This window comes from Raphanus sativus, chromosome 3 (genome assembly GCF_000801105.2).
Source record: "Raphanus sativus cultivar WK10039 chromosome 3, ASM80110v3, whole genome shotgun sequence".
Taxonomy (NCBI): Eukaryota; Viridiplantae; Streptophyta; class Magnoliopsida; order Brassicales; family Brassicaceae; genus Raphanus; species Raphanus sativus.
In genome coordinates this window covers 25,747,067-25,763,386 of record NC_079513.1, presented here as the reverse complement: position 1 = coordinate 25,763,386, position 16,320 = coordinate 25,747,067, and the positions used below count along the sequence as shown (strand labels likewise).

Sequence of the window (16,320 nt, the reverse complement as noted above, 5' to 3'; positions counted from 1 at the left end):
AACTGAAAGGTTGCAACATCTGGAAAAAGGACATAATTGTCCAGGAAAAAAAAACAAAAGGGCGAAAATATCTCGTTGTTGTCTTCACAAGCTTTCGTCTGGCGCTTTTCGTCACTCTCTCCAGTCTAATCTCCGGACAACAATTTACAGGTTCGTTTTATTTTCCCAATTTCATCTCCAGATTGTTGAATCTCCTCCTTGTATTGTCTTTTTTTTTTCCTTCGATCGTGTCTCGATTTGAAACCCTAACGTGTCGGATTGTGTGATTGTCGGGGGGTTTCGTTAGGGTTAATTAACACCAATGGCTGGAAAAAGGGAGCGAGCAAAGAGTCCAGAACCAAAGGAGCGTCGATCGAGCTCACGTGTTCAGGAGCAGAGACAAAAAGAGCGAGACGAGAAGGAACGCTTAGCACTCGAGAGGGTCAAGTTCCTCAGCGATCAAAGCTCTGAGCAGCTTTGTGACGATGGCGACGCTGAGCCACATGCCAACAAGGAAGATGATGATGCAGTCCATGTCCCGAGCACCAACGGAGGAACCCTAACTACAATGCGGAGAAGAAATAATGATAATAATTCGGATTTTTACGCGAACGAAGAGGATCCTCACCACAAAGTCAGGAGGAATCTGCGGTTCTTCAACACGCAATATCTCCTTATGGTTCAGGTCTGTGCATTTTCCTTTTTTTTTTGTTGTTATTGTTGTTGTTGTTGACTTGTGTTAATCCATTGTTGTCTAGGCTAAGCTGATGAGACCTGACTTGAAGGGGATCACTGAGGCAAGTATTGTCTATCATGGATATATCATCACCATACCCTGCTAAGCTTAATGTTTTGCAATTTATTTTATTTTTCACCTAAGCCTGTGAGGTCTTTTTTTGTCAGGTGATGAAAGCAAATGCGGTATTGTACCCAAGAAAAAGGATAGGTGATCTTCCAGGTTGGTTAATGGATTGTGCTTTTACACCTTTTGTTTCTTTTGTTCAGAGGTTTGATATGATATTCTCCTGATCACATTGGCTTGGCAGGTGTTGACGTTGGACATCAGTTCTTTTCAAGAGCCGAAATGGTTGCTGTTGGCTTCCATAGCCATTGGCTAAATGGCATCGATTATATGGGAGACGACTACCAAAAAGTAATTCCTCTTACCCTCTTTCTTTTTAAATTTTTACTGTACATTGTAATCTCTCATTATTTTATTTTCCCTGCAGGAGTATAGTGACTACCACTTCCCGCTCGCTACGTCTATTGTTATGTCGGGACAGTATGAGGATGATCTAGACAATGCAGATGTAGTGACTTACACTGGTCAGGGAGGGCATAACTTAACTGGTGATAAACGTCAGTACAAGGATCAAGAGTTAGTCCGAGGGAATTTGGCCCTAAAGGTCCTCCTTTTCTCTCTAATATTCCTCATTTAAGAATGCAGTTTACTTTCTTATAATTTTAGTTTTTACTGCTTGTGCACCACGGTCTTATGTATTTACTTACTTGCTTCCTTTACAGAATTGCTTTGAACATGAGGTGCCTGTCAGAGTTATTCGTGGCCACGATTGCAAAAGCAGCTATAGCAAAAGAGTATACACTTATGATGGATTGTACAAGGTACTCGTGCATATATCCCTATTTGACTTCTTTTTTTTTAATCTGTAATGTATTTTTTTAAAGGTCGTATTGTTTTTCCTCATTCATTGGTGGACTGCCTTCTTCGTATAGGTTGTAAAGTTCTGGGCAGAAAAGGGAGTTTCAGGATTTACGGTGTACAAATATCAATTGAAACGTACGGAGGGACAACCAGAACTAACTACTAATCAGGTATGTCTCTTCTCTTGTCTTATGAATTATGATAGCTGCTATCTATTTTTCTAATTAGATCATTCTGTATTCTAACTACTTAGTGTGTATATCTGTTGCAACATTGTGTCTATAAGTTACTTCAAGTCCACATAGTTCTTGTATGCTATGAATAACAAACGTAGGCCATCAGAAGACAGCTTGCAAACTAAACGAATCTCTTTAAAGCTTGTATTTGAATGCTCTGGATTGTCAAAATTGCTTCTGTTTCCTTGGCAATGTTAATTATGTTCTAATCTCTTACTTGGCCTAATGAATGCACACGACTACTGAAAATTGATCTAATTTCATGCGCTCTACTCTACTTCTGTTGCTTGTCATTGCAGGTCAATTTTGTGCGTGGACGCATACCAACGTCTACTTCAGAGATTCAGGGGTATCTGTTTAACTTTTATCCATGTAGTATTTATACACAATTAATTTCATTTTATCATCAAATATTGCCAATGGTTTTGTGAAGCTTGGTGTGTGAGGACATCTCCAAGGGGCTAGAATCTAAGCGCATCCCAGCCACTAATCGTGTGGATGAAACTCCAGTTTCCCCATCAGGCAAGTCGAAGCAGATCTAGATAGTAATAATAATTTTCATTATTATTTAACTGATGATTTTACCCGAGCTGAGTTATCCTCTTTACATGTCTCAGAGTTCACATATATCACTTCTTTGAAGATTGAGCCCAATGTCAAAATTCCAAAGAGCTCGGCTGGGTGTAACTGCCGAGGCAGCTGCACTGATCCAAAGAAATGTGCCTGCGCTGGGCTTAATGGTGGGAACTTTCCATATGTCGACCTTAATGATGGCAGGTGAAATTTCTTGTTCATTAGTTTGTGTGAGTGATGTTTTGAACTGAAGTTTGCAATGAGAGGAGTAATACTGCGAATGCTACTTCAGTCTTATATTTCTTTTTCAATGAGTATTGATTGTCTGGATTTGCTGTCTTTTTCATTTTCAGATTAATTGAGCCTCGAGACGTTGTATTTGAATGTGGTCCGAACTGTGGGTGTGGGCCTGGATGCGTCAACAGAACCTCTCAGAAACGATTAAGATTTCATCTGGAGGTATGTTATGGTCAAAACATGACCTTGATAACTAACTAAAGCTAGATTTTGTTTCATTATGTAGTCTGTTATTTTTCTAACGTTTTTTTGGAATCAAAGCTTATTATGTCTAGAAGAAAAATTACAATCTGAGACCTAATTATCTCCATTTTGTTTATTTTGATGTGGCTTCATCAAATAGGTCTTTCGTTCTCCAAAGAAGGGTTGGGCAGTTAGATCATGGGATTATATACCAGCTGGATCACCAGTATGTGAGTACATAGGAGTCCTCCGTAGAACTGACGATGTGGATACTCTTACTGACAACGACTACATTTTTGAGATTGACTGCCAGCAGACAATGCAAGGTCTTGATGGAAGACAGGTAACTACGAAAACATTATTTTGCTATGTGATCATCATTGAATCAATCATGTTTTTTTTCTTTTGAGGAATGACGTCGTTTTCTTTCTTGCAAAACAGAGAAGACTAAAGGACGTAGCTGTACCAACGGATAGCAAAGCCAGTGAGAGCAATGGTGATGAGAATGTCCCCGAGTTCTGCATCGACGCTGGTTCGATAGGGAACTTTGCCAGGTTCATAAATCACAGCTGTGAACCAAACCTGTTTGTCCAGTGCGTCCTGAGTTCTCACCATGATATCAAGCTTGCTCGTGTGGTTCTTTTCGCAGCGGACAATATTCCACCACTGCAGGTACTCAGAAACACATCTGCCTGGGGGGGGGGGGGGGACTAACTCGAACATGCTCTTTATATATAGAAACTTGAAGCATTCTCTTGTCTCTCTATTGTAGGAGCTGACATACGACTATGGATATACGCTTGATAGCGTTCATGGGCCAGATGGGAAGGTGAAAATGCTTACTTGCTACTGTGGAGCAGGAAATTGTAGAAAACGCCTCTACTAGCAAGGAGTAGAAGAATCTGTATTTGCTATTGGTAACATACTTTGTAGTATGAAAATCATAAAGACTACATGAACATATTTTTGGGGAGTACATGAACAAAACTATCTCCCTAGCGGATCCCCGTAAGAGCATCTTTAATGGGATAAGTGAGGGGATATAGTTTAGGTGTAAAAAATTAATAAAATAATGTAAGAAGTGAAGTTTAGTAATATTTAGTAGTGGGATAAGTGGAAGGATATAGAACTTGTATCTTAATAATTATATAATTTAATAATGTTAAAACATATAATAATTTTAAAACATTAAAAATAATTTTTAAATTGAAAACATAAAAAAGTAATACTAAATTTTACTTGAAAATAAAAAAATACCCAAAATACAATTTCAAATTATTATGAAAAAAAAATAAAAGATATAAATGAAAAACATAAAAAGAAACAAACATATTAATTAAAGTACACAAACATTTTATTTAATGAATACAAAGTTTAAAAACCTTATTAATTTTTTGGAAGCTATCCAAATTTAATAAATACAAAGTTTTTAAAACCTTGATTAAATACATAACAGCCACTCACTGAGATCAGTTATGCAATTGGAAGAATCATACGGTAACTAAACTAATGTTACCGGTGAGATAACAACAAAATATTTTTGCATCAGTAAAGATCTTTTTACAACATGTAGTGTCTGAATCCATTTCTCGTTATTAGTTTGATTAACAAAACAGAATCAAAACAGAGTGTACTTCATCCTAAACACCACAAAACAGAATCAAAAGCTCTATCCTGATGAAATTCTTCAGCGTCATCAACATCTTCAAGCTTCAACAGGGTACTCGAAAGTGACATCCTTTCCAGTAAGTTTCCGGTACACACCCATCATAGTCTCGAGCTTGTACTCTGTGTTGTTCCTTTCCTTGGCCTCCAAATAGACCTGTGTGAAGTAATAATAATTCAAGAGCTTAGCGGATTCATTCATAGAAAGAGAATCTGATAATATTCTCGTAAAGGATATAGAGATACCTTCATGATCTTGGAACCATCAAGACGGTAACGAGTACGTTTTCCAGAGAGTAATGTGTGAAGATGGATCGAGAAAGAGAAGATATAGCTAGACAAAGAAAGAGAAAGAAACTTTACAGGCTGAGGTTTACTAGGATCTCCTCCTCCTCCTCCGGACTTAGCATGACCACCACCCGCCTATCTACCAACTGTGGTCCAAATAACAAGATTTTCAAAAACATAACCAGTATCAAAGAGTTGATGAGATTTATATTATTCAACAACAAATAGTTCCATTCTCTAGCATATATATATATATCTTATTCTAATGTTCCACCACAAAACATTCATCAAATATATATATATATATATATATATATATATATATATATTTCCCAGGCTAATAGAGATGGGGAAAGTACCTGTCCGTTAAGTTGTAATAAAGCTTCGTCGGCTTCTTCTTTGGAAGAGAATTTGACATAAGCAAACTCTTTTGGTCTGCATCTGATTTTGTCCATCACAACATTCACTGAAGCAACAAAAACGGTGTAGTAGAAGACAAAAAATAAATAAATAAAGATATGTAAATAAAAAGATTAGTGTTGAGATTACTAGACTTACCACCAAGAAGACGACCATATTGAGAAAAAGCTTGTGTTAATGTTTCTTCTGTGTTTGAGAAAGAGATGCCTGCAAACAAAAACAAAACCTCCCAGATTTTTAGTGCCAGTAACACAACCAATCCCTGAAACTGACATAAAGAAGAAAGAAGAAGCTCATACGATCTGCCGCAAAACATGTAAAAGTTTCAAACTTTAAAGTGGACGTTTAAGACCATCTCTTCTAAAATCAAATTTTATCAACTAGTAAACAGAGCATTACAGAAACAATCAAATCAATGATATAATCTCAACTAATAGACAAATCCCAGAAAGAACCATTTACAAAATTCAACGGAAGTGGCAATCAGGAAAAGGGAAATCAGATTAAGCAGAGCATCGAAGAGACCTAATCAAAGATACAATGAAGAGCGAGTCACGATCTTCCTTACCATCACCATCTCCAGAAAACCCATCTCCCAATTCACAAATCTTTTGCCAAACATCAACTTCCACTGGAACAACAGACAACCTCGGCTGTCTGAACAAAACGAAATCCTTAATCCCTTTGTCTCCTTTCATCTCCTTCAAATCAACAAATCTCCTCATCTCTCCGACAGCTTTGACGTCGACCGCTCCTTCTCCTTCTCCTTCGTCATCGTCATCTTCGTACCATTCGCGAGCAACCTCCACCACACCCACGACGCACCTCGATTTCGTACCGGAGTGGTAGAAGAAGCAGAGGTCGCCTAAAGTCATGGATCTGAGATTCTTATGGGCTTGTTTGTTCTTGACCCCGTCCCTTTTGCTCACGCCGCCGAGAAAATCAAGGAAAAAGAAATATGATCGCAGGAGGAGAGATATCGATTTTGCCGGAGGAATGAAATTTTAATTCATTTTCCAAAAAACAGAATCAATGAAATTAAGCCAAGTCACCTAATAATTTCAGCAAAACACTTCTTAAAGAATACTCGAGATACACATCTTTAGTCGCTTTTTCCTTTTATTCCTTTTATTATATTGTTGTAAGATGTGTTCAAATATACCTATAAAGATGCTAACAATGTTGTTTTAGGGACTTATTAAAGTATTATTCTTCTGCAGCGTACATTAACTATTGCTGCCTATGTCAGTGGCATATAACTTATAAGGCCAAGAGTGTATAAACCTTATATCTATAATCTATTGATGGTTTTAGAACTTGTATCTGTCTATTCCTTGTGTTAACCTAAGTATATTCGACTCTACTCCTTCCCACTTGTCTGCTTAGTGCTTACGCTGATTCACATCGTTTGTGTAGCAGTGCCACTTTGTCTTCAGTATGTCTCCAGTAAAAAGGCTAGATTGAAACCCAGTTAACATAGTGGGCTTATTTGTAGGTTGGGCCTTTTTAACATAAAGTTAGTTCCACGCGTTCGCGTGCTCGCTGCTGCAATATTGAATCATAGGCAGATGCAAGCTGCAGAATAATGTCGTTTTCTGGGATGATTTTGTTTGATATATGATGATGTGTTTGTTGGAGCGTAACCTCCCTTCTAAGGTTAGGTTTCTATATGGATAAGGACCACATTATTAAAGTAGAGCAACGTGAATTATTAAAGAACACGATAAAAAAAAGGACAACACTCTAGGAAACAAAAAGATTAGCTTCGAGGGTTTTAAAGGGCAAACTCTTTTTCTTCTTCATCGTCACTCTAACTGAGTTGACTGAACACAGTTCGAGAGGATGGATCTTCCTTCCAAGTTTCTGTGTTGGGTTGTTTTGTTTCTGGGAATCTTCTCAAGCATTGAATCGAGGTACATGGTCTACAATACTTCACATACCATGGTCCCTGGTAAACTTAATGTCCATGTGGTTCCTCATTCCCACGATGATGTTGGTTGGCTCAAAACCGTTGACCAGTACTATGTCGGCTCTAACAACTCTATCCAGGTCAACTGCTTTTCTTTTATCTGATTCTTATGGATCAGATTCTGTTGTACACTTACCTTGTTTTTTTGCTCTTAGGTTGCTTGTGTTCAAAATGTGCTGGATTCAATTGTTCCTGCGCTGCTGGCTGATAAGAATCGCAGATTCATTTATGTTGAACAGGTGAAATTATAAGAGTTGTTAGCTTTTGTTGTCTAGGCTTAGCAATGAAGATTGAAGATTTAGGCAAATTCACAATCTTGAATGATGGCTACTTTTGTTGTGATGAATGCAGGCGTTTTTTCAGCGATGGTGGAGAGAACAAAGTGAGGAGATCAAAAACATTGTGAAAGGACTTATACGCTCAGGACAGCTAGAGCATATGTATGTGTTGTGTTTCTTCAGCTTGCTCTGTATATATATCACACTTGTTTCTGTCTTCTTGTAATAAGTTAACATTGCCCTCTCCTGCAGAAATGGTGGTATGTGTATGCACGATGAAGCAGCACCACACTATATAGACATGATTGATCAGACGACTCTGGGGCACCGGTTCATTATCAGAGAGTTCAATGTGACTCCAAGAATCGGTTGGCAGATTGATCCGTTTGGACATTCTGCAGTGCAGGCTTACTTGCTAGGCGCAGAAGTAAGAAGCTCCCTCTTTTGGAACCTTCTGTGTTTATTTCTTCTCGATCTAGAGGTGTGAAGATGTTTGTTTACTGATTTTTAACGCAGGTTGGATTCGACTCGGTCTTCTTTGGTCGGATAGATTACCAAGACAGGGAGAAGCGTAAAGGAGACAAGAGTCTTGAAGTTATCTGGCGAGGCTCCAAGAGTCTCGGTTCTTCTTCACAGATTTTTGCTGGTGCTTTCCCTAAGAACTACGAACCTCCACCTGGTGGCTTCTACTATGAAATCACCGATGATTCCCCTGTTGTCCAAGTATTTTCCTTGTCCTTGGCAGCTGATTACTATTTTTCTTCTTGTATATATTCTGTTTCTTATGATAAGATTGGCTCTTAATCCGTGAAGGATGATCCAGACCTGTTTGATTACAATGTTCAAGAGCGAGTCAATGCCTTTGTATCTGCAGCTTTAGATCAGGTAAGATTTGGAGAATGTTCCTTTTTTCTAATTGGTTTTACGTTTTCGTGACATGTTTCTTGGTGTCTGCAGGCCAACATTACTCGAACAAATCACATCATGTTCACCATGGGAACAGATTTCAGGTACCAGTATGCACACACCTGGTTTCGACAAATGGACAAGCTTCTTCATTATGTTAACCTCGTAAGTTCATCCAAAGAGATGTTAAGTTCCTCTTTTCATGTCTCCAGATGTTTCTAACTCGTGGACTGTTTAATTATTGCAGGATGGGCGTATCAATGCTCTCTACTCTACTCCTTCCATATACACAGATGCAAAACACGCAGCGAATGAGGCTTGGCCCCTAAAAACAGAGGACTATTTCCCGTGAGTTTGGTTCTTAAATTGTCTAACTCCTTGAACCAGGTTCTGCTTAGAGACTGAACCAATCTTTTTACTTCAGTTATGCAGACCGTATAAACGCTTACTGGACTGGATATTTTACAAGTAGGCCAGCACTTAAGCGTTATGTCAGAGTGATGAGTGGCTACTACTTGGTATTTGCTCTTCCATTCTCCAAATAATACTCTTGTCTGAAGTTGTAATGTTTATTCATGTGTGTAACTTGGGGAGTTTAGGCGGCAAGGCAGCTGGAGTTTTTCAAAGGGAGAAGTGAGAAGGGTCCGAATACTGATTCGCTAGCAGATGCCCTGGCAATTGCGCAGCATCATGACGCTGTTTCTGGTACATCGAAGCAGCATGTGGCTGATGATTATGCTAAAAGACTAGCAATAGGCTATGTGGAGGTAGTGTGTCAAATATTTCTGTAAAATTGTGATTCTCTAATAGCCTGTTTTCTCTATACTGTATTCATGTCAATAAGATTTCTTGACTTTGCAGGCTGAGAGTGTGGTTGCCACCTCTCTTGCTCATTTGACTAAACTAGACCCTACTACCATCCAACAGGTAAAAGTAACCTCCTTGCTGATACCTTTTTCTCACAAGAGTCTTATCAATACATTGTGAAGGCTTACATTTCATCCGTTTGATAAAAGGTACCCTATACTAATAGCTTGGCCTTTCTTCTTTCAGTGTTTGCTGCTGAACATAAGTTACTGCCCTGCAAGCGAAATCAACTTATCAGAGGGGAAAAGCTTGGTAAACAGAAAATGATTGTTCCTCTCAGTTTTAAGCTCATCTATTATAGCCATCTGTGCCTTCTTCCTGACTTGCACTTCTTCTTCTACTTTGCAGACCGTATTGGCTTATAACCCACTTGGATGGAAGCGAGTGGACATTGTCCGACTTCCTGTGAGTCAATCAAGTTCTTGTTCGTTAAAAATCACTGTATGTGTGAACGACTATATGACGGATCTTTGATAGGTTGTGGACGGAGACATTGCGGTGCATGACTCTGAGGGACACGAGGTTGAGTCTCAACTCGTTCCATTCACCGATGAATATGCGGCCTTAAGGAGCTACCATGTGGAGGCATACTTAGGTCATGCCCCTACACAGGTGCCTAAGTATTGGCTTGTGTTTTCGGCCTCTGTGCCTCCTCTTGGTTTCACCACTTACACTATCTCCACTGCTAAGAAATCAGGTACAATGTACATATCCATTTGGTTTAATGGAACAAGATTTTGACCTTGATTACTGTTACTTTTTGTTCCAAATTTAGGTGGATATTCTAGCAAATCACATGTCTCCAGATACCAAAAAGGCGAACAGTCAACTGTTGACGTTGGTCATGAGCATCTAAAGCTTAGTTTCTCCACTGGTCAAGGGAAAGCAATCAATTATTTTAACAGCAGAACCTCGGTATGTTGTTATTCTTTTAAAGATTACGGCAATGATCCTTAAAAGTTGCTTATAAATCTCTTTTTATCTTGTAAAGATGACAGAACCGCTAAAACAGACATTTAGCTACTACTCTTCGTACAATGGAACAAATGACAAAGAACCTCAGGTAAGCGGATATATTTTTATTTTCTTATATTTTCCACACTAAAGTTCAGTACTCAGTACACTTACTCCATGTGTCTCTGGTCTTCTCGTCTGGTTTGCAACAACTAGAACTCGGGTGCGTATGTCTTCCGTCCAAATGGCACATTCCCCATCAAGCCAGAAGGACAGGTTTAATACTCACTTCTAAAAGATATTGATCTTTAAATGAATCATAGAAAAGAAAATAGATTCGTTGTTAACTATTATCTTAAGTTTCAGGTTCCTTTGACTGTTATACGTGGACCACTGGTAGATGAAGTTCATCAACAGATAAATCCGTGGATCTCTCAGGTAAGCTACGCTCTCAGTTTGGTCTCTTTCCACACTAAATTGTCTGCATTTACAGACTCTTGCGGAAGTGCAGATTTGTAGATTCTTATACTGTCTGACTATAATTTTATCTGTAGGTCACTAGAGTTTACAAGGGCAAGGAGCATGTGGAAGTTGAATTTATTGTGAGCCTCATACATTAACTAGTCCCTTTACCAATTCTTTCATGTCTTATATTCCCATTGTAACGGCTTTTAGCATTATCTGGGTACGTTAGGTTGGTAATATACCGATTAAAGATGGAGTTGGCAAAGAAGTCGTAACCCAGATCTCAAGTTCCCTGAAAAGTGACAAGACTTTCTACACAGATTCAAGTGGCCGTGATTATATCAAAAGGGTATGATGTCCATTTTCTCTTGTAACACCTTTTATCTCATCAGCTTAATAAACTAAAACCTTGTATTGCAGATCCGTGATTATCGGTCAGACTGGAAGCTAGAAGTCAACCAACCTGTTGCAGGAAACTATTACCCGGTATGGAGATCACTGACATTGATCCAGCAGTTTACAGCTCTCTGCAAATGATCAGTTGAATGTAAATTCTATATTCTTCTCAGATAAACCATGGAATATACCTGCAAGACAGTCAGAAGGAGTTCTCAGTGATGGTGGACAGAGCGATTGGAGGGTCCAGCATTGTGGACGGACAAGTTGAGCTTATGCTTCATAGGTATTGAGCATAGTCATCAATATCAAAATTTCCATTACTACCCTTCTCTCCCTAGCTCTAATCAGAGTATCACCTCAAATCACAGGAGACTGCTCCTTGATGACTCCAGAGGTGTAGCGGAGAATCTAAACGAGACAGTGTGTGTTCAAAACAAGTGTACTGGACTAACTGTAAGGACATACACAAATTAAAATTATGCACTTTAAGAACACTCTGTTTCTCCTGGTCTAAGTATATGCAGGTTCCGAAATTTATTACAGATCCAAGGAAAATATTACTATAGAATCGATCCATCTGGAGAAGGTGCAAAATGGCGAAGAACTTTCGGACAAGAGATCTACTCGCCACTCCTCTTAGCCTTTGCTCAACATGTGAGAAAACAAGAGTAAAATGAATAACCAGAATGCTACTATTTAATTGACCCAAAGCATTTATACAACGTATGTTAAACTGTTTCAGGATGATGGGAAGCCAATGAGTTTTGGTGCAGCATCATTCTCTGGGATTGATTCATCCTACAGTTTGCCAGACAATGTCGCACTTCTGACCCTGCAGGTGCCACTTTTGTAGGACTCAGAAGTGATAAGATCGTTTTAAAGAGCTGAGTTGATAACTTTCTGTTCACAATTGGTTTTTGGTTGAGATGGTTTCAGGAACTTGATGATGGGAACGTGCTCCTGCGTCTAGCTCATCTTTATGAGGTATTTAATAACTAATAACCAGTTCTGTCTGTTGGTTTGGTAGTAGTATGCATTTTGAGGTTTGTGGAATCAGGTGGGAGAGGATAAAGATCTTTCAGGAGTGGCAAGTGTGGAACTGAAGAAGCTTTTCCCCGGAAAAAAGGTAACAAACATTTTTTTTTAAAAAGATGGTGTTGTTTTGAGGTGGAAGATAATGAAGAGAAAAAAAACGTGTGTTACAGATAGAGAAAGTGACTGAGATGAGCCTATCAGCAAACCAAGAAAGAAGCGTAATGGAGAAGAAGAGGTTGGTGTGGAAAGTAGAAGGCGAAGGATCTAATGAAGAAATGAAGAATGTGAAGAGAGGGAGAGAAATAGATCCAAGAAAGCTAGTGATGGAGCTTTACCCTATGGAGATTAGGACAGTATTGATCCGCTTGGAGCGTCCACCTTCCCACTCTCACATCTACAGATTCGATGCTTGAGGCTCAAGCAAAAGCCTAAATAAATAAGTAAGTTTTCAAGAATAAAGAGTCTCATATCTCTCGTTCCTCTTGTATTTATACTTTAGACGTTTAGTAAGTTAATAAAAAGGTGAAGTTGAGTTCACATAATAACTTAACCATCATGCTAACAACAAAAGAATTACATCGATTTTTTTATTCATAAGAAGAAAGCGTTGCTTGCAAAACAAGAAAGAAAGAGAGAGAAGTAGCTACGTTCTTCGCTTGGCGGTGGCGGTTGAAGAGGAGGAAGTGTTGCCTTCAAAGAGCTGGTCGATGAGATCCTCTATGTCCTCAGGCTGGTACTTGACATACTTCTCTGTCTGACGACCAGGATCCAAGTACTGTCCAAACCTAGCCATGAAGGCTCTGTAAGCAGGTATCATCACCGCGGTTATAGAGACTCTCAGCTCGCTCTGAAGCTGCTCGTCGTTAACCACCCACGTGGTCTGCGTCTTGTGTATCTCGTCAAACGTCGCGTTGAAGCTCTTGAACCTCTCTTTGAGATTAGGCTTCACTATCTTGTTGTTATGCATGAGCCCTTCGTGCCCTAAGAACCCAAGCAGCTTCCCCCACGTCTCTCTCTGGTAGTTCTTGTGATAAGTCCTCAGCTCAGACGACCTCTTCCTGCACCACGTGTCTCCCATCACCTCGTGTATCTCTGCCGATCCTTTGATCTTCTGCACTATGTATCTCCCGTTGTTCATCATGAAGATGCAGCTCAACGGTACGTCTTTGTACAGCTTCGACTTCGCCTCCATGTTCCCGTCTAGTGAGTCCATGATCCTCATCAGCTGGTTCGCGAAGGCTCTCTCCGTGTTAGACTCCTCCTCCTCCTCCTCCATCTTCGAGTGAGACTTGAACACTTTCTCCAACGTGTCTTTGTACTCGCACGAGTACTTGAGGTAGTTCATTGTGTACCTAGTCAGAGGATGCACCGCGCCTCCGGGCACAGGGGTCTTGCTAGAATCCGATTTGATTGAGTTCTCGAGATCAGAGAATATGTTGATAGCACTCTCTCCTAAGCGGGAGCGAGCGGTGGTCACCTCGCTTCTCAGCTCGCCGCAGAGCTCCTCAGGGAAGAGCTCCTCCATGGCTGAGAAACCGTCTCTGAGAGTCTCGTAGATGTCAAGAATCTTGAAGAGCTTCTCAGTGGACCGTCTGGTCATGGCCACGGCCTCTGAGAAGCCCAAGAACTGGATGGCTAACCCGTGCGTCACAAGGCAGAACAAGCTTCCTTTATCCTCTGGGAAGATCTTCTCGGCGAGTTTGAGCTCTCCAGGGAAGAAGAGGGAAGAGCAGTTCTTGACGGTCTTGTTCCATATAGGTATCTCTCTCTCCAGCTCTCCCCAGCTCATCTTCTGCACCTCGTCTATGCTCACTTTCTCAAACTCGCACTCCTGTTTCAACGTACGCATCAAGATGTTCCTCCTCCCTACCAAGTAAGCCTCTCTGCACTCACATCCGTACCCTGCTCCTTTCATCTTCTCAACTATCTTCCTCAGCAACACAACCACCTCCTCCGAGTAGCCAGGGTATTCAATCTCCTTATCCCCGCCTTCCTCCGGAACGTTTACCTGCAGGGTCGGAACTGAGATTATGGGAGTTTATAAAAACATATTGTTGTCTTAATTTAATTTGAGAGTCTATGCACATGTAGAAAACCTCCAAAAATTTTAGAGACCTAGACCAATATATATATATATTTTTTTTAGAGTTGAATGTTAAATTTAATTCAGAAGAAAAAGACTTTGTTACATCACGCGTTACTGTTCTAAAAAGAAATCAAAGCTTAACTTTTTCCCTTCTAGCAAAACTCAAAAGCAAACTATATACTGCACTAGCCTATGTCCAAATCCGGCTCTGTTTACCTGGTCCTGATCTTGGGAGTCGTTGTGGTGGTCTTGTTGACCGTTGCTGTTGTCGTCCGTGACCACCTGAGGCTCTTTGATCACGGACTCTTCTAGAAGGAGACGGAACTCGTCTTCCAAGAATGCCATTGCACGCTGCTGGATCGATCCAGCGTGGTTGATCAAGGACTCGTGATGGTCCAAACAAGACTTGGTGTTGAGCAACAGCTCCATGAGCTTTGAGACACGATCCACAGCTTCGAGAAGGGAAGACACCTCCACTGGATCTTGGTACCACGTCGTCGTTTTAGGGTCGCCAGCAGAGTCGTGTTTGGAGAGTTTGTCCTCGAAGAGATCCAAGAACTTGCCGACGAACTGTGGGATCTGAAAATAATTACCATCCTCTCCTTCTTTCTCCTCCTGGGTGACGACGTCTTTGTGTTCCTCTTTGTGAAGAGAGAGACTCGAGAGAAGCTGGTCGAGTTCTTCGGATAAGGACTCGATGGTTTGAGGAATCTCTGGTGGTGGTGGTGGTGCTTCTTCTTGTCCTAATGGTGAGTTAACCTTGTCGTCGGCATTGTCTCCTCCTTGGTTGTGATCTGTCTCGGCATTACCAACATCGACATTCTCTTTGTTAATACCATCTTGATGATCATGGGAATCATTTGGGAGATTAGCATCTGAAACGATGTGTTCTTTCTCCTCTTCCTTAGATTCGTCCTTTTGTTCATCATCATGAAGAAGGTCAGGGTCCTTGTCGTTCTTCTCCATCTCGCTTATTGTTATTATTATTATTTACGTAAAGCTTACAAATGATGAAGAAAAGAGATACTCATGTGTTGTGTTTTCGTTTAGACATTAGGATTTTTTGTGTGGTTAGAGAGAGGCGATTAGATTGTCGCAATGGATGAATCGAAGAAGTAGGGGAGGCTTGACCTTTTCTTTCGTCCCAACGCCAATAGGATGTAGATTCTATTTTTAACCGGCAAAAATAAAAGAAAAAAAACACGTAGTTATTTAACTCTTTTAAACTTCTGTTTGAAATATATACATCACTTGATTTATTAAAGATTTAAGTGGAAGGTATACATACATGCAATTTTTGTTTAAAAGTTTTTTGAGATGAACAAATTTAACATTCATTGTCCCTAAAAAAGAAAATTTAACATTCACTAAATAAAAATAAGTTTATGAATAAATGATTTGATTGAAAAGCGGGAAACGTGGGGGCTATGGTGCGCACGCATGTTCCTCGCACAACTAATAATATACGTGCATGCATAAACCATTTTTTCATTTCTGTTATGTATTAAATAGATCTTTTCTGACTTTCAAATAAAAAAGAATTTTGCGTTCTAGCTGTTTTCAATCAAAAATTGGGCAAGGAAATATATATTATATATAGTTATTAGTCAGATAAAATTGGAGGAGAAAAATGAAATCTCATTTCATAGTTTTAAAAGGAAAAAAAAAGTCGAGAGCTAAATAACAGCCGCTAGTTTTCGTTGCGTCCTCAGGTGGTGGCGCTAGTTGCCGCCATTAAAGTGATTCATCCTCTAGTATTTCGATGGTGTGTTAGGCCTTAATCAAGTATGCCTCGACTTGCTTGCTTCAATAAACTAAACCAGTAGGGGGAACAAGTAGGCGGTGTTGTGTCTCATATTTTCACACGTACAAATAAATGCGATTGAACTCACTTTTACAAAAGAAATTAACATTTAGCTCAGGCTAGAGTATATTGTAAATTATTAATTGAATAGGCGGACATGGACTACTCGCAAGTTGCAAGTGTCAAAAGAGATCTACCTTTTACTGTGTTAGATTTAATGGTTTGGTTGAAGATCAGTTGGAATGTAAAGCTG

At 39.8% G+C, this 16,320-nt stretch overlaps 4 protein-coding genes across 6 annotated transcripts; 2 read left to right on the top strand and 2 right to left on the bottom strand.

Annotated features, from left to right (window-relative positions):
• Window positions 1-2: 2 nt before the first annotated feature.
• Window positions 3-6,622, top strand: LOC108847015 (histone-lysine N-methyltransferase, H3 lysine-9 specific SUVH4). The gene is made up of 16 exons (XM_018620187.2): window positions 3-150; window positions 287-664; window positions 738-776; window positions 883-937; window positions 1,026-1,132; window positions 1,209-1,385; window positions 1,504-1,602; window positions 1,714-1,812; window positions 2,178-2,227; window positions 2,312-2,400; window positions 2,496-2,655; window positions 2,805-2,910; window positions 3,092-3,274; window positions 3,373-3,603; window positions 3,704-3,943; window positions 6,482-6,622. The coding sequence occupies exons 2-15, from the start codon at window positions 302-304 to the stop codon at window positions 3,815-3,817; spliced, it is 1,872 nt and encodes a 623-aa protein (XP_018475689.2). The 5' UTR covers window positions 3-150; window positions 287-301; the 3' UTR covers window positions 3,818-3,943; window positions 6,482-6,622.
• On the bottom strand, window positions 4,456-6,461 carry LOC130509436 (multiple RNA-binding domain-containing protein 1-like). Of its 3 annotated transcripts, none has more exons than XR_008943454.1 (5): window positions 5,873-6,457; window positions 5,443-5,511; window positions 5,244-5,350; window positions 4,843-5,030; window positions 4,456-4,753 (listed from the first exon to the last, which is right to left on the bottom strand). XR_008943454.1 is itself a non-coding variant. In XM_057005383.1 (5 exons), exons 1-5 carry the CDS (start codon window positions 6,177-6,179, stop codon window positions 4,699-4,701), a joined length of 609 nt encoding a protein of 202 aa, XP_056861363.1. In that variant the 5' UTR covers window positions 6,180-6,461; the 3' UTR covers window positions 4,456-4,698. The 3 variants fall into 3 exon arrangements, 1 of the variants encoding a protein (XP_056861363.1); XR_008943455.1 differs by having other exon boundaries at window positions 5,830-5,968; XM_057005383.1 differs by having other exon boundaries at window positions 4,960-5,030; window positions 5,873-6,461.
• A 375-nt stretch (window positions 6,623-6,997) lies between the features above and the next one.
• On the top strand, window positions 6,998-12,722 carry LOC108848103 (probable alpha-mannosidase At5g13980). Its single transcript, XM_018621521.2, has 28 exons — window positions 6,998-7,353; window positions 7,429-7,512; window positions 7,625-7,713; window positions 7,804-7,978; window positions 8,068-8,274; window positions 8,365-8,436; window positions 8,509-8,622; window positions 8,705-8,805; window positions 8,882-8,975; window positions 9,057-9,224; window positions 9,319-9,384; window positions 9,511-9,576; window positions 9,673-9,729; window positions 9,802-10,021; window positions 10,100-10,239; window positions 10,316-10,387; window positions 10,495-10,554; window positions 10,645-10,716; window positions 10,833-10,880; window positions 10,973-11,092; window positions 11,164-11,229; window positions 11,313-11,425; window positions 11,511-11,595; window positions 11,686-11,796; window positions 11,885-11,980; window positions 12,079-12,126; window positions 12,200-12,268; window positions 12,348-12,722. Exons 1-28 carry the CDS (start codon window positions 7,147-7,149, stop codon window positions 12,588-12,590), a joined length of 3,063 nt encoding a protein of 1,020 aa, XP_018477023.1. The 5' UTR covers window positions 6,998-7,146; the 3' UTR covers window positions 12,591-12,722.
• Window positions 12,708-15,264, bottom strand: LOC108847367 (exocyst complex component EXO70B1-like). The gene is made up of 2 exons (XM_018620589.2): window positions 14,480-15,264; window positions 12,708-14,185 (listed from the first exon to the last, which is right to left on the bottom strand). Exons 1-2 carry the CDS (start codon window positions 15,227-15,229, stop codon window positions 12,821-12,823), a joined length of 2,115 nt encoding a protein of 704 aa, XP_018476091.2. The 5' UTR covers window positions 15,230-15,264; the 3' UTR covers window positions 12,708-12,820.
• Window positions 15,265-16,320: the final 1,056 nt, after the last annotated feature.

Bases quoted from the DNA above. Each gene is read 5' to 3' on its own strand.
- LOC108847015 (XM_018620187.2), top strand. From the start codon at position 302: ATGGCTGGAAAAAGGGAGCGAGCAAAGAGTCCAGAACCAAAGGAGCGT. The intron at 665-737 runs GTCTGTGCATTT...ATTGTTGTCTAG, and splicing joins AATATCTCCTTATGGTTCAG to GCTAAGCTGATGAGACCTGA. The intron at 2,656-2,804 runs GTGAAATTTCTT...TTTCATTTTCAG, and splicing joins GTCGACCTTAATGATGGCAG to ATTAATTGAGCCTCGAGACG.
- LOC130509436 (XM_057005383.1), bottom strand. From the start codon at position 6,179: ATGACTTTAGGCGACCTCTGCTTCTTCTACCACTCCGGTACGAAATCG. The intron at 5,512-5,872 runs GTAAGGAAGATC...TTTTGTTTGCAG, and splicing joins GTTTTCTGGAGATGGTGATG to GCATCTCTTTCTCAAACACA. The intron at 5,031-5,243 runs GTACTTTCCCCA...TTTGGACCACAG, and splicing joins TATTACAACTTAACGGACAG to TTGGTAGATAGGCGGGTGGT.
- LOC108848103 (XM_018621521.2), top strand. From the start codon at position 7,147: ATGGATCTTCCTTCCAAGTTTCTGTGTTGGGTTGTTTTGTTTCTGGGA. The intron at 11,797-11,884 runs GTGAGAAAACAA...AAACTGTTTCAG, and splicing joins TCTTAGCCTTTGCTCAACAT to GATGATGGGAAGCCAATGAG. The intron at 12,269-12,347 runs GTAACAAACATT...CGTGTGTTACAG, and splicing joins AGCTTTTCCCCGGAAAAAAG to ATAGAGAAAGTGACTGAGAT.
- LOC108847367 (XM_018620589.2), bottom strand. From the start codon at position 15,229: ATGGAGAAGAACGACAAGGACCCTGACCTTCTTCATGATGATGAACAA. The intron at 14,186-14,479 runs GTAAACAGAGCC...CCGACCCTGCAG, and splicing joins ACTCCCAAGATCAGGACCAG to GTAAACGTTCCGGAGGAAGG.